Raw genomic sequence first — 14,816 nt, forward strand, 5'->3', positions numbered from 1 at the left:
ACCACCAATGTCATGTGCTCTGCCCTTTCCACCCCAGTGTCATTCCCGTAAGACCTCTACATGCAAAGAAATACGTGGCCAACCAGAAGAGGAAAGCACTGAATCACAAGAGAAACGAAGAACGATACAACCATGAGAAAAATCATTGCAAACTGAGAGATCACTTTTCAGTAGCATGAACAGCATTTGGTTGCCTTAAAACAAAGCTAATGCACCATCGACATTATGTGTCTTCCCCAAGCAAAGTCCTCAGCCTTCAGGAGCCTCATACCGTGCATTTGTCCTAAAGTTCTGGTCATATCCTGAATGGAGAGTCTCAGTCGCTGCAGGGCTTGAAGCAACGAGTTCTGTCTGGGCTGCAAGATGGCATTCACTGCCTGAACAAGTGCCTGAAAAGGAGATTCATTCACTCAATTCATTTATATTCAGTCCACTGAGGTGGCGTGAGCAGCAAAGCTGTAGGGAATCTAGAAAAAGGGGACCCATCTGACTGCTGGACTGTTTTAGGCAGGCCTCGCCAGGGGTCTTCTGAAACCAAATATGCTGTGAGGTCTTCCTGAGAGCCAGAATCGTTTGAGGCACCCTTCAGATAGATCACTAGGTAAGCCTTTCTCACTCTTTCCCATTGGCTGCTACTTCTTGTACCTCTCAAGGGCATAACTCTATCAATTTTGTTCCTTCTTCTGGATTTATCTCATATTATTGATGGGGTCTTGATAACAGTTCTCTTTGCCAGGAATACCCACCCACCTCCCTTCCCACTTCCTCAATTCCCATACATCACTCAGATTTTAACTTCAGCTGCCATTTCCCTTTGCCTGGCCCTGCAAGTCTGGATTAGGTTTTAGACGTCTTCTCATGAAAAACGCTTTTTTTTTTCCTTTCTTTCTTGTTACCCTGTACATCAGTCCATCTTCCTCCACTGGATAGTGAGCTTCGATGGAGTCCAGAACAGTGTCTGTCTTGTTCTCCCAGACATACATTACTCAGAACAAGGCATGTCTGTTAAATGGATGAATGGTTATTGCAAGTGTTGCAGTAGCTGAGGAAAGGGAAATATCTCTGTGGGCTAGGGCACACACCTCTTGTCCCAGACATAAGCCAAGTAGGGCAAGGCTGATACTCATCCCTATTTATTAGTTCTCTGCAGGGAAAGGGACTTGGTGGGAAGTAAAGCTCAGACCAGTTTCTCATTTAGGACCGAAAAAAATTGCTAGGAAGAAACTACCTTAATCCCAGGTACTGCTGCTTTCTCCACCAAAACAGTCACCAGGATAAAGCCACGCAAACTTTCTTCTCCAGGAAATGAGACAATGATATCCAAGTTCCTTGGGAAGGAAATGACCACATGTTTAGAGAGTTTTGGACACTGTGAGTGAGCAGGGCCCAAAGGCCACCTCAGAGCCAGACAAATGCAAGAGAAAGTAGACTTGGAGAGAACCCTTCCCATCTCCGTAGAACAGCTCAGAGGAGGAGATTTTGCCTCCAGCCCCGTTCCAGGAAGGAAAGAGAGCAGCCCTATTCAAGACCCCGGTCAAGGACCAGAGGACTCTCAAAGTTTAGCATGGCCCTCAGGTGGAACAGCTGACGCCCCCCATAAGTGGGCAGGCACTGCTGATTCTCCACAGGGCCAGTCTGTGGCCCATCACACCATCCCCATCGGAAGGCAGGGGCAGACAGTCTGAGAGGTGTAGTGACCACACACAATGGCTAATTTATTCTCCATTTTTAGACATGACTTTGCTTCTTTGGGACTATGGCCCAAAGAAGCAAAATGGTTTCCCCAAATTCATGCAGCTGATTAGTCACGGGACCAGAGCAGGTATATTTCATAACTCAGGCTAGTGCTTTTTCTTGTCAGTGACCTTTCCCCCCACGTGCTATCTTACAGAACAATGACAGCTGCAAGACTGTCATGTATGAATCATTTTTAAATGACCAGTTATCTAGATTAGAATATTCCAGATGTCAGTCCAATCTACAAAACCTAAAACGTCACCATTAATCACTTCCGTCTCTAGCATTTTAAGTATGACAAGAGATGAAAAAACGAACACAAAAGAAAAATAAGTCAGGAACTCCATTGTGCCAGTGGAGTTACACTTGTGTGGAAAGTGCCGTCTTCACCCTTTCACCCTCAGTCTGCTGAGCTAGTTTTTATATGGAATGCCTTCACTGAGCTGATGTTTGGTGATGGGGGAGGCAATGTCAATTTAGGGGCAAATTTTGCTCTCTAGGGAAAGTGGAGTCTGAGGATGTCTGGACCAAACCTGGCCCATGAGCTCCAGTCTATGTAAAACAAGATAATTCAAAGAGACCCTTCTGTAGCCATAGAAACCACTGCCTACAATTTTGGCCTTTCATACAAGCTTCAGTGAGACCAAAGATCTTTTTTAGGCCTCAGACTTCAAAGGATCACAGAGAATTAGAAAATTTGTAAAGTTGTTTTTCTTTCCTTTTCTTACGTTGCACTCTACTTGTTTCATTATGAACAGACTTGAAAATATAGTAAAAAGAAATCAATCCCCTAATCCTTACAAAGCAGAGGTGCCATTGTTAATTTTTGGACTTTTAATTTTTGGCACATTTCCCTCTAGTCTTTTTTCAGATATTTTTATTTTTATTTAAATTTTTTAATTAAAAATATTTTTTAAACTTAGTGATTCATCAGTACATACAGAACCCAGTGCTCATCATAACAAGTGCCCTCTTTAATGCCCATCACCCACTTAGACCATCCCCTACCCTCTTCCCACCATCAACTCTCAGTTTGTTTTCTATCGTTAACAGTCTCTTTTGTCGGGCACCTGGGTGGCTCAGTTGGTTAAGCGTCAGACTTTGGCTCATGTCATGATCTCACAGTTGGTAAGTTTGAGCCCCACATCAGGCTCTGTCCTGATAGCTCAGAGCCTAAAGTCTACTTCAGATTCTGTATCTCCCTCTCTCTCTGCCCCTCCCTCTATTTCTCTCTCTCTCATAAATAAACATTAAAAAATATTGTAAAAGAATTTTAAAAGTCTTTTATGTTTTGCTTCCTTCTCTCTCTCTTTTTTCCTTTCCATATGTTCATCTGTTTTTCTTCTTTAATTCCACATATGAGTAAAATCATACGATATTTGTCCTTCTCTGACTGATTTATTTTTATTAGTGTAATACTCTCTAGCTCCCTCCACATCTTTGAAAATGGCAAGATTTCATTCTCTTTTTTTTCCTAATGATTTCATTCTTTTTGATGGCAGAGTAATGTTCCATTGTGTGTGTGTGTGTGTGTGTGTGTGTGTGTGTGTGTGTGTGTGTGAGAGAGAGAGAGAGAGAGAGAGAGAGAGAGAGAGAGAGATCTTCTTTATCCATTCATCACTCTGTGGAATTTTGGTCTCTCTCCACATTTCCACATTTTGGCTATTGTTGACAATGCTATTATAAACATTGGGGCACATGTACCCTTTGAATCTGCATTTTTTTATCCTTTGGGTAAATACCTAGTAGTGCAATTACTGGATCATAGGGTAATTCTATTTTTCACTTTTTGAGGAACCTCCATACTGTTTTCCACAGTGACTGCACTAATTTGCATTCACACTCACACTGTAAGAGGGTTTCCGTTACTCCACATCCTCGCCAACATCTGTTGTTTCCTGTGTTATTAATTTTAGTCATTCTGACAGGAGTGAAGTGGTTTCTCATTGTGATTTTGATTTGTATCTCCCTAATGATGAGTGACGTTGAGCATCTTTTCATTTGTCTGTTAGTCATCTGTGTGTCTTCTTTGGAAAAATGTCTATTCGTGTCTTCTGCCCATTTCATAATTGGATCATTTGGGGGTTTTTTCATGTTTGTTTATTTTTGAGACAGAGTATGAGCAGGGGAGGGACAGACACACAGAGAGACACACACACAGAATCCAAAGCAGGCTGAGCTGTCAGCACAGAGCCTGACATGGGCCTCAAACCCATGAACTGTGAGACAATGAACTGAGCCAAATTCAGGCACTTAACCAACTGAGCCACCCAGGCACCCCTGGATCATTTGTTTTTTTAGGTGTTGAGTTTGCTAAGTTCTTTATAGATTTTGGATGCTAACCCTTTGTCTGCTATGTCATTTGCAAATATTCTTCTCCCATTCCATAGACTGCCTTTCAGTTTTGTTGGTTGTTTCCTTCACTGTGCAGAAACTTTTTATCTAGATGAAGTCCCAATAGTTCATCTTTGCTTTTGTTTCCCTTGCCTCTAGCAACATATCTAGTAAGAAGTTGCTATGGTCTAGGTCAGAAAGGTTTCTGCCTGTTCTCCTATAAGATTTTTGATGTTTTGTTTTTGTTGTTGTTGTTTGTTTGTTTTTTGTCTCACAATTAGGTCTTTCATCCATGCTGAATTTATTTTTGTGTATGGGGTAAAAAAGTGGTCCAGTTTCATTCTTCTGCATGTTGTCATCCAGTTTTCCCAAAACCATTTGTTGAAGAGACTGTCTTTTTTCCATTGGATATTCTTTCCTGCTTTGTCAAAGATGAGTTGACCATACAGTTGGCGGTCCATTTCTGAGTTTCCTATTCTGTTCCATTGATCTACATGTCTGTTTTTGTGCCAGTACCATACAGTCTTGAAGACTACAGCTTTGCATGAAAGCTTAAAGTCCAGAATGATGATGCCTCCAGTTTTGTTTTTCTTTTTCAGGATTGCTTTGGCCATTCAGGGTCTTTTGTGATTCCATAAAAATTTTAAAATTGTTTGTTCTAGCTCTGTGAAAAATCCTGGTGGTGTTTCAATAGGGACTCCATTTATGTGTAGATTGCTTATGCTTAGGTAGTATAGACATTTTAGTAATGTTTGTTCTTCCATTCCATGAGTATGGAATGTTTTCCATTTCTTGTGTCTTTTTCAGTTTCTTTCATAAGTGTTCTATAGTTTTCAGAGTAAATATCATTTACCTCTTTGGTTAGGTTTATTTCTAGGTATCTTATGGTTTTTGGTGCAATTGTAAATGGGATCAATTCCTTCATTTCTTCTTCTGCTGCCTCATTATTGGTGTATAGAAATGCAACAAATTTGTAGCATAGTTGGTTGAGCTTCTGACTCTTGATATTAGCTCAGGTCATGATCTTGCAGCTGTGAGATTGAGCCCCACATTGGGCTCTGCACTGAGTGTGGAGCTTACTTGGGATTCTCTCTCTCTCCCTCTATCTCCACCCCTCCCCAACGTGCTCTTTTTTAAAATAAATAAAAATTTTTTAAAAAAGAAAAGAACTGCAATGATTCCTATACACTGATTTTATATCCTACAATTTTGCTGAATTCATGTATTAGTTCTAGCAATTTTTGGTGGAGTCTTTCGGGTTTTCTACAAAGAATATCGTATCATCTGAGAATAGTGAAAGTTTGAGTTTTTCATTGCCAATTTGGATGATTGTTGTTTCTTTTGTTGTCTGGTTGCTGAGGCTGACTTCTAGTACTAGGTTCAATGGTGAGAGTAGATATCCCTGTCTTGTTCTTTTTCAGGCATTTTTAGATAGTTTGTATGCTATATACAAAATTTGGTATGCATTTTTTTCTATTTATTTGTAAGTATTTAGTTGGTATGGATTCTGAAGTTAGTGAAAGATTTCTTAGAACTTACCTGATTTCCAGGGGTCTAGTCAAATTTCAGTATTGACAACCACAAAGAGAAAAAAGAAATAAAAGAACAAATCAGTTTCTAAACTGGATATGTGTTTTAAAATGACATAGACACAGACACATACATTTGTGTCCAAATGCACACGCGCGCACATACATGCATACACACACACACACACACCTCCATGCACACTTTGGATGTCACAGGTTGTGACTACACTGCGGGCCTGAAAGAGAGCAGAATATTCCACTCCAAATGTGCTGCTTTGGCACACTGATTATTTGAATTAATGTTATATAAGAAAGAGCTGGTACAAGAAGGACATCTGACTTCCTTTGTTCCCCTGAAAGCAGGAGATAAATCTGGCATGTAAATAAATCCTGGTACCCTCTCTGTACCAGGAAAACAGAAGGTGTCCTTTCACCTGAGACAGGGAATTTAGGGCTAAGAAGCCTGTGTAAACACACCTTCACTAATTTGCTACCCTAGCCCCCAGCCTCTTTGTCTTGTCAATTCTTCCCAAATGCATTGTTTTCTTGTCTAAAAGGTATGAAATCTTCCTGCCTTAGTCACTTGTCCGAGTCTCATATTTTATCAGCCTTCATATGTACAAAATGAAATTCATTTTCTTTTATTGATCTGTCTTATGTCAGTGTAATTATCAGACCAGCCAAAGAACCTAAAAGGGAGGAAAGGAAAAATTTTCCTTCCCTGCAAGTCACTGTGTGACAAAGAGTAAGCTAAATCTCCCCTTACACAGGAACTCCAGAATATTAAGCCTGTGGCCATCATGATAAATTACCACATTCCTTTTATATATTTGTAATTGCCACAAACCAACATTTCTGTTATAACTATTGTATTCTTACTACATTTAGCATCAGATCAAGTTTCACTTCCTCACCAAGCTGTTTCCTGATTTTTAAAGCCTGCATTGATATTTCTTTGAAATGCTAAAGGGCTATTGCTTATGTGCCTCTTTGTTATTTGTCTTGTTCTTTAACCATGTTGGTGTCCTTTGCTTCCATGTCTTCCATTTCTTCAAAGCACTTACCCCTACACTAGGCATATTAAAAGACTCCCAAGTTAATCAGCAAGAAAGAGAACTACTGAGTCCCAGACTTGTCTGCATCTCTGCGATGCAGCCCTGTGCGCTCACTCACTGGGCAATAGCCCCTTGTTGTATTTTTTACTTAACCAGAATGGTCCAGACATTTTTTTCCCTTCAAACTTTCCTGCTTCTCTCTTTCTCTTTGAACCAGAAATCCAGCTTATTTAATATTCAATGCCTTGACCAGAATTATTTCTTCACATATATTTATTATTTCTTTCTGCCAAAACTCAGAGTCAGATTCAGCAACTTTTCATGAGAATATTGGTCACCAATTTTGTTATGAAAGAATTGGTCAAAGGTCACAATTAATAATTATGAAAAATGTATTCTCCCAGGCATCAGAGTTCCTTAGAGAGATGAGATGGCCTCCCTTCTTCTAAGAAGCACATAAATTAGTCCTAAAAGCTGTATTGTTTATTAAGTGTTTAATCATCTAGAACAGATTTCCATCATCTCCTCTGGCATTCTTGTGGTACCTACAACCCTCAAGCTGGGGAAGTTCTTCCTCACATCAACCTAAATGTACCTTTAGTTATTTTAGTAAGTTACAAAAGTACTATCTCTTGCATCTACAGCCTGAAATAAATTTGGCTGTGATAAGAAAGTACGCAGGGAAATTTAACACTTCACCTCTTCCACCCATTCTGACTATTTATTGTTTGTTTGTTAAACACTCACACTATTTCTTCTTTAGACCAATACCTACCTACATTCCCAGCCCAACTTTCAAAGGATTGATGCCAGCTAAGTAGAAGAGATAGCATTATTAATAAAATTCTCAATCTAACTTTCTAGAGCCCTACTCTTAATTCACCAGTAATCATAACCATAATCATTCATGATCATTATATCATGAGGGCTTATTGAAGTCACTGGTCCTAATTCCACATGAATGGAAGGCATGCTATGGAATGGAAATTTCTTGAGGATGAATGAATGAAGCCTAATTATGCAGGAGCTTGAAGGTCAAGTTGAGAAATTCAGATTGGATGTGGAAGCAAGCAAGAAAAATTAGCCTGCCCCAATGTATTCAGAGTGGATTGAGAAGAAACTTCTGGAAAGTGTGATTTTTGAACTTGAACACAAGTTCTTTGGAACCATAAAAGCAGACAATAAATATGAACACTGCTGATTACAAACAGCTGAAAATCCAAAGCCTTTCTGTAAGAAGAGGAAAAGGTCCAGGACTGCTGCTCAGTTCATTTCAATCTGTTCACATCCAAAGCACTCACTCCCTGTCTTACCTTTCTGGATCCCTAGTGGTCCAGTTTGTCAGCACCAAGTCTGCGTGGGCCAGGATAGGAGGGATCCCCAAGTTCCTCGAGACTTCAACAAAGGGAAGGGCAAGATTTCTTGGCAGAACCTTTTAGATATAAATCCAGGAAATTAGCATATTCTAGAAAGCAGGCAGCAAGGGAAGTCATCATGATTGCCCTTTATTCCAGCAATCCTGTGGTAGAGAAATGACCTGGGCATAAAATTGGAATTATCTGAGTGATCCATATACACACACCTCACTCTCATATTTTTTCCATTATCATTTTAGTGGATATATTGTTTATGAGCACAATCTGAAATATACATGAAAATTACAAAGCTGGAACACATACATATAGATAAAGTATAAAATAATCTCTGAAAACTGACTGCAGAGAAGGGCATCACTAAATATTTAAACATAAACTGGAGGCTGAGTTGATGAGCAGTGGGAAAAATATTTCTATCTCTTGATCTATATACTTAACTATCAAGAGAGATGTCTACATAAATATGTATATATATGTATTTGTGTGTATAAAGCTACATATATACATGCATGTGTATGTATACACACATGTACATGTGTGTTTGTGTGTCAGTCAGGAACAGGGATGGGGAAGACAGAACATTTCATCTTGTGTGGCAGCCAACTCTGTCCATCACTTCATAAGTCAAACCCAATAACAACTTCAAGGAAGTCACCTCAAGATGGTCCTATTCAACCCCTAAGTTATCTGAGGAATACTCCAAAGAGATTTATTTGGCCACAAGTCCAGAAGAGCTACTCAGATCCACTGGGGGTGCGGGGCGTGGGGGAGGGTTCTATCTGTGGACAAAGTTAAATGGGTTGGATCTCAAATAACATTCTTATACTCCCTATCTCCCACTTGCATTTTTATTTCCCCCCTAAAATAAAAGTATCTACTAAAGAAGACTTGCTTCCCCTTAGATTTTTAGAAAGACTTGGGACAGAGTTGGGTTTTAGGTAAGAAACCGAAAGAACTTTAAAGAGTTTTAAAATTCAAACTTAAGTTTAGCTTCTCTGAGTCAGGGAACGAGGAGGGCAATGCAGAAATGAGGTGGCTATTTCAGTAGAGTTAGAAGAGGAAATGCAGAGAAAGTTACAGATGATCTCAGGCGGTGGGCGGGGGATCTCCGGTAGCCTGGATGTGCATGGACACTCCATGAAACCAAAGGCTTCCTCCTCCGTCACCCTTCTTTACCCCTTCCCCATATGTAGGATTATGGTTTGGAGAACACAAGGAGAGGGGAAGCCCAGGGGGACATTTTGTAGTGTGCCTAGATTTCAAACTTTTTATATCAGACACACAGTTTTTTTTTCATGAGATGTACTGACATTTAACAACTCTGAAGCAAGTCTATACCTTCCTCTTTTCTCCTTTCTCATGTTCTCTTCCTTTTCTCATAGGGAGTTTCCTCTGTTTACTTGAAAGAAAATAAGCAGGCTTAACCAAGTAAACAAAATAGGCCAGGGCTTCTCAGTGAACTACAGAGTACTGGAAGAAAGGTAATTCTGATTCCTGGAAAATGGACACTTAAACAAAATGAAAGGGAGTGGTGCTTTTTATACTGCAGTGAGTGGAACTCAGAGATTTCATGTCTCAAGGCTTAGGTTTTTTTGTTATTTTTTAAAAACATTTATTTATTTATTTTTGAGACAGAGAGTGGTGGTGGGGGGGAAGACAGAGAGGGAGACAGAGGATCTGAAGCAGGTTCAGCGTAGGGAGCCCAATGCGGGGCTTGAACTAGCAAACCACGAGATCATGAACTGAGTTGAAACCAAGAGTCAGATGCTCAACTGACTGAGCCACCCCAGTGCCCTCCAGGTTCAGGTTGAAACTATAAAAGGTTAAGTAAAGATTTAGAAGAGATTTAAATGAATTATTAAGAGATCAAAAACCAGTAGAAGAGCAGAGCATTAAAAAATTAAAATTAGTCTTGTTAATGTCAATGGGTGCCTCTTAGGGAAAGAAGGTTACATTAGTGAATCAGAAGGTCTAAGCATCGCCTTGCATTTTACACTAACTTGCTATCTAACTTTGGATGAGGATTTTTGTCTTCTGTAGTCCTCAGCTGTCTGTAAAATGGGCACAGTGGCGCTCTGTTTACTTTATGGGATTGAGAATATCAAGAGATAATATATGTGCATAGGAATACAGAATGCTGCAAATGTAAGCTATCATTAAGGTTTTTTTGTTTTTTGTTTTTTTTAATGAGATCTCAGTTCTTGCCTTCAAATGCAACTTGTTAAGCATTCTTCCCAGGGAGGGGGTGGGGAGGGGGAGTTGTGAAAGCTAATACAAGTTCTGAAGAAAATTAGCTTCTTAGGGGAAAAAATTCTCTCATGTAAGTGGGCCATTTGTCCTTCCTTCAACTGATAGCCAAAGAAAAGAACAAGAAAGGACCTATTTTCCAGGAAAGCAGTGTGGGGCCAAGCAGTGAATACTTCAGGAGCGGCAGGCTTGCCAGAGGACAAGACAGGCATCTATTGGTCCCCTTACCTTTTTGGGCCGCATCTCTCCTTCCTGCCAGACATACCCCATGGTAATAAAGCTCAGAACCAAGTGGGCCAGGCGCTGTTCCTGGTAACTCTGGAGGAACTGGCAGGTCAGGAGGGGCATCTGCTCAAGAGAATATCCAGAGATTATCAGTTGCGAGGTGAGGATGAGCATAGGGGTTCTTTGATGTGAAGGGTTCTATATGCGTACGGACCAGGTTACATTTTATTTTATTTATTTATTTATTTTTTTAAAGTATGAGTCCGATATCCTTTTTTTTAAAAATATTTTTATTTATTTCTAGGAGAGAGAGAGAGAGAGAGAGAGACAGCGTGAGCAGGGGAGGGTCAGAGAGAGGGAGATACAGACTCTGAAACAGGCTCCAGGCTCCGAGCTGGCAGTCAGCACAGAGCCCGACGCGGGGCTCGAACCCACGAACCGCGAGATCATGACCTAAGCGAAAGTCGGACGCTTAACGGACTAAGCCACCCAGGCGCCCCCCAGGTTACATTTTAGTAAAGGAACGAAGAGCCTCCATGCACTCCCCATTTCCCCTGATCTTAGGACGCTGTGGTATGGGCAGCATTTCAGGCGACCCTGCTCAGGAGCTACCTAACCACTCCATCCCAACTCCCAAATTGCGCCCATGGTTGTGCCAGACGCTAGTCACCTTCACTGAACTGACAGTGTGTAGAGTGTTCTAGAATAATTAATTTCCAACACTGAGATCATTTATTTCATGCAGTCTACCACGGCAACTTTTGGAGTCCTATATATCAAGGCACCTCTGCTTCCTTGGTATCATTTAACCCTGATAACAAGCCTGCACTGTGAGTGTTACTTTCTCTGTTTAATTCCGAAGTAAAAGGAGGAACAGTGCAATTAGGAGTTTGGCCAGTTCCCTATGGCGAGTTAGCTGAGCTTCAGTCCTTGTCTGAAGCCTTCCAGTGAACCCTGGCTGGGCGTTTTCACCTCTCCATGCCCTTTTTCTCTCAAAACGTGTCACCCGGGGGGTTTCCCGATGGTGTCTTCAGGAACCACACCCCGTACAGAAGTCAGTTATTGACAACCCTGCCCCAACAAAAGCTTCTCACTTTTGCCCGGAGCCGCCTTGCTTGTCTTGGTTGCCACCAGCAATGAGCTCCAGCCTCCTGGCACACCCGCTCCTCATCTGGCTTTTTTCCTCCTTCCTCCCATCGCTTCCCCATCTGTAGACACAGTCCAATCCAGATCTTCCCAGGGGCCCTTCTCCACATCATTAAGTGCTCCTAGAGGCGGCGGCGAGAGTCTTCTGTATCCCTTTAAGCACCAGTCACTACCCTAAGCCTCAAACTCGATGCCCCTCCCGCCCAGGCTCTCAGCAGCTCACTCTGAAGCCCCCGCGACCAAATCCTTCCTCCGTTTTCCGCTAGGGGGCAGCCTTTCCGTGTCTGTCCGCTCAGATTGACTGGCAAATGCAAAGTGCTCAAGGCTCCTGTGTGTTTTGGGGGGGGGGGGGGGGAGGCAGTGACTGCTGAGATGCTGCATTTCAACAGGAATCAGCCCGAGAATTATACAATAGTTATTTATTAAGCACCTGTTACAAGGTGCTTACTAAAGTGTGTCCAAGTTACTAAAGTGTGTCCAAGTCACGATGCTAAAAAAACTTCCCATGCCGGATGTTGTTCTGTGTTTCCCCAAATCCACAGCACCCAACTGAGTCAGAGAGGGTAGGCGCAGGGTCACAGAGCCGGGAGGGACTGAGCCCAGATGCTACTTCAGTTAGGCCGACAATTGCCCTTTTCTCCCAAGTCAGCACTGCCTGATAGAAATATGGAAGTCACACATGTAATTTAAAATTTTCTATCAAAGACAAAAAGGTTCTATTTATAGGCCTCCCCAGGCGAGCTTACTGAGAAATTCCTGCAGGTGTCTGTGTTTGACCCTCTTTCTTTTTTAGGTCGTGGTGCCCTTCATTCTCAGAAAATAGACCACAACTACAAAACCTACCCTTCTCTAGCCCAGGACTACACCCACATCTTGGCAGAGCATGGGACAGAGCATCCTGAGAAACTCTGTCACCTCTTGTCTACCTGGTCAAGAGTGGATACCCTCCCCACCCCGCCCCACCATGGTGGTGGCTGCAAGCCTCCGTCACAACCTTAATTTTTTCATTGATTTCATTATTTGGCAATGGTTCTTAAATGCTCAGTTTTGTCTTTCCCGAGTCTTTTTTCCCCCCAAATTTTTATGTAAATTCTAATTAGGACAGTGCAATATTGGTCTCAGGTGTAGAATTCGGTGATTCATCACTTACAGACAACACACAGTGCTCATCATAACATGTGCCTTCCTAATACCTATCACCCATCGAGCCCATCTCCCACCTCCGTCTCTCTATCAATCCTGTTTCTTTTCTGTCTTTAAGAGCCACTTATGGTTAGTTTCTCCCCTTTCTTTTTCCTTTTCTTTTTTTATTTTTACCCTCCCATATGTTCATTTCTTTTGTTTCTTAAATTCCACGTATGAGTAAAATCATATAGTATGTGTCTTTCACAAACTGACATATTTTGCTTAGCATAATATACTCTAGCTCCATCCATGTGATTGTAAATGGCAAGATTTTCCTTTTTGGTGGCTGAGTACTATTTCAATATAAGAATCAATGAGTAATATTCATATTATATATGAGTATTCATTACATGTATTTGCAAAAATCCATATCGTCTTTACCTGTTCATCACTCTGTGAACATGTGGGCTCTCCCCATAGTTTGCCTATTGTTGATAATGCTGCTATAAACATCAGGGTATATGCAACCCTTTGAATCTGTATTTTTGTATCCTTTGAGTAAATACTTAGTAGTGGAATTTCTGGATTGTAGGGTCGTTCTATTTTTAACATTTTGTGGAACCTCCATACTGTTCTCTGGAATGCCTGCACCAGTTTGCATTCCACCAACAGTGTAAGAGGGTTCCCTCTCTCCCTAACCTAGCCAACATCTGTTGTTTCTTATGTTAATTTTAGCCATTCTGACAAGTGTGAGGTCTTATCTCATTGTGGTTTTGATTTGTATTTCCCAGACGATAAGTCATGATGAGCATCTGTTCATGTGTCTGTTAGCCATCTGGATGTCTTCTTTGGAGAAGTCTCTTTTTATGTCTTTTGCCCATTTCTTCACTGGCTTGTTTGTTTTTTGGGGTGTTGACTTTGGTAAGAGTAGGGAGTTCATGTCTGCCACTCTTCAGGAAGCCCTCACAGAATCACGAATAACCACTCCTCCTGTGTTCCTAGGTCCCATCAGATCCCTGCCTCCACCTTGTCTGTGTCAGGCCTGTCCACTTGCCAGGCTGCGTCGCACTCGTGTGTTTTATCTCAGGCATGGCTGTATTTCAAAACCCCACACTTCAGAGACCCCTGTGGCATGGACCTGCGCTCATCCTCTGGGTGATGGTCTGGCTGCACTGTGGCTGCTGCTGGCTTGTCCTAGAAAGCCCCCATGCCACCTTGCTGTGGTTTATGCTTTATGGTAAATCACAACACACAACCAGCATCAGGATTTGCTGCCCTCAACCAATGTCTTTGTGCCTATACTGGTGAATGGGCCAGCTCAATAGCGCCCGTATGGTCTTTGGCCAACAGACAGGCCATATCACCTCTACCAAGCAGTCCAAGCAGGGGAACGACTTCTCCCTGTGCAACCCAGGGGGTCCTCAGACTGTGCTGCCTGCTCTGGGAGCCCAGCCCTGCTTCCCCACTGGAGCACCACGAGGCACGATCCTGGCTATGACACTGACCTCTGAAACTTCAAATCTTTTAATGTCATTTATTTATTTATATTTTTCTTTTTAAAAAATTTTTATTTATTTTTTAGAGCGAGATAGAGACAGCGTGAGCAGGGGAGGGTCAGAGAGAGAGGGAGATACAGAATCTGAAGACAGGCTCCAGGTTCTGAGCTAGCTGTCAGCACAGAGCCCAATGTGGGGCTCGAACCCACAAACTGTGAGATCATGACCTGAGCTGAAGTCAGACACTTAACCGACTGAGCTACCCAGGCGCCCCTGACCTCTGAAACTTCAGACTCTGTACTCTACTGTTTCTAAAACCTGGCATTATTGAAGCCTTCTCCTTTTTCCCAATCAATGGTTTTACAGAACACTTTTCCTGTGCAGTCCCCTGCCATGTTTCACGCTTTTTTCTCCCATTCTTTTTCTTTTTTGTTCTCTCTCACTACTCTCTTGGGGATCAAGTCTTCCCCTCTGTGGCACCTGGAACTTTTTCCCCCACAAATCAACTCCACGGTTCCTACCTTCCATGGATCTTTTTTTGTTTGT

General features: G+C 41.9%; 1 protein-coding gene across 1 annotated transcript in view; it reads right to left on the reverse strand.

Annotated features, from left to right (window-relative positions):
* Positions 1 to 14,816, reverse strand: part of IDO2 (indoleamine 2,3-dioxygenase 2) — a 66,199-nt gene that overhangs the window by 23,575 nt on the left and 27,808 nt on the right. Inside the window, exons 3-7 of the mRNA XM_077773094.1 lie at positions 10,507 to 10,626; positions 7,969 to 8,087; positions 5,611 to 5,625; positions 1,229 to 1,328; positions 272 to 389 (exon numbers count right to left, since the gene is read on the reverse strand). Coding sequence (XP_077629220.1) covers positions 272 to 389; positions 1,229 to 1,328; positions 5,611 to 5,625; positions 7,969 to 8,087; positions 10,507 to 10,626 — 472 coding nt within the window. The remainder of the gene's footprint in view (positions 1 to 271; positions 390 to 1,228; positions 1,329 to 5,610; positions 5,626 to 7,968; positions 8,088 to 10,506; positions 10,627 to 14,816) is intronic.

The sequence above is a fragment of the Crocuta crocuta genome, unplaced genomic scaffold (genome assembly GCF_008692635.1).
Source record: "Crocuta crocuta isolate KB4526 unplaced genomic scaffold, BGI_CrCroc_1.0 scaffold177, whole genome shotgun sequence".
NCBI classification, from domain to species: domain Eukaryota; kingdom Metazoa; phylum Chordata; class Mammalia; order Carnivora; family Hyaenidae; genus Crocuta; species Crocuta crocuta.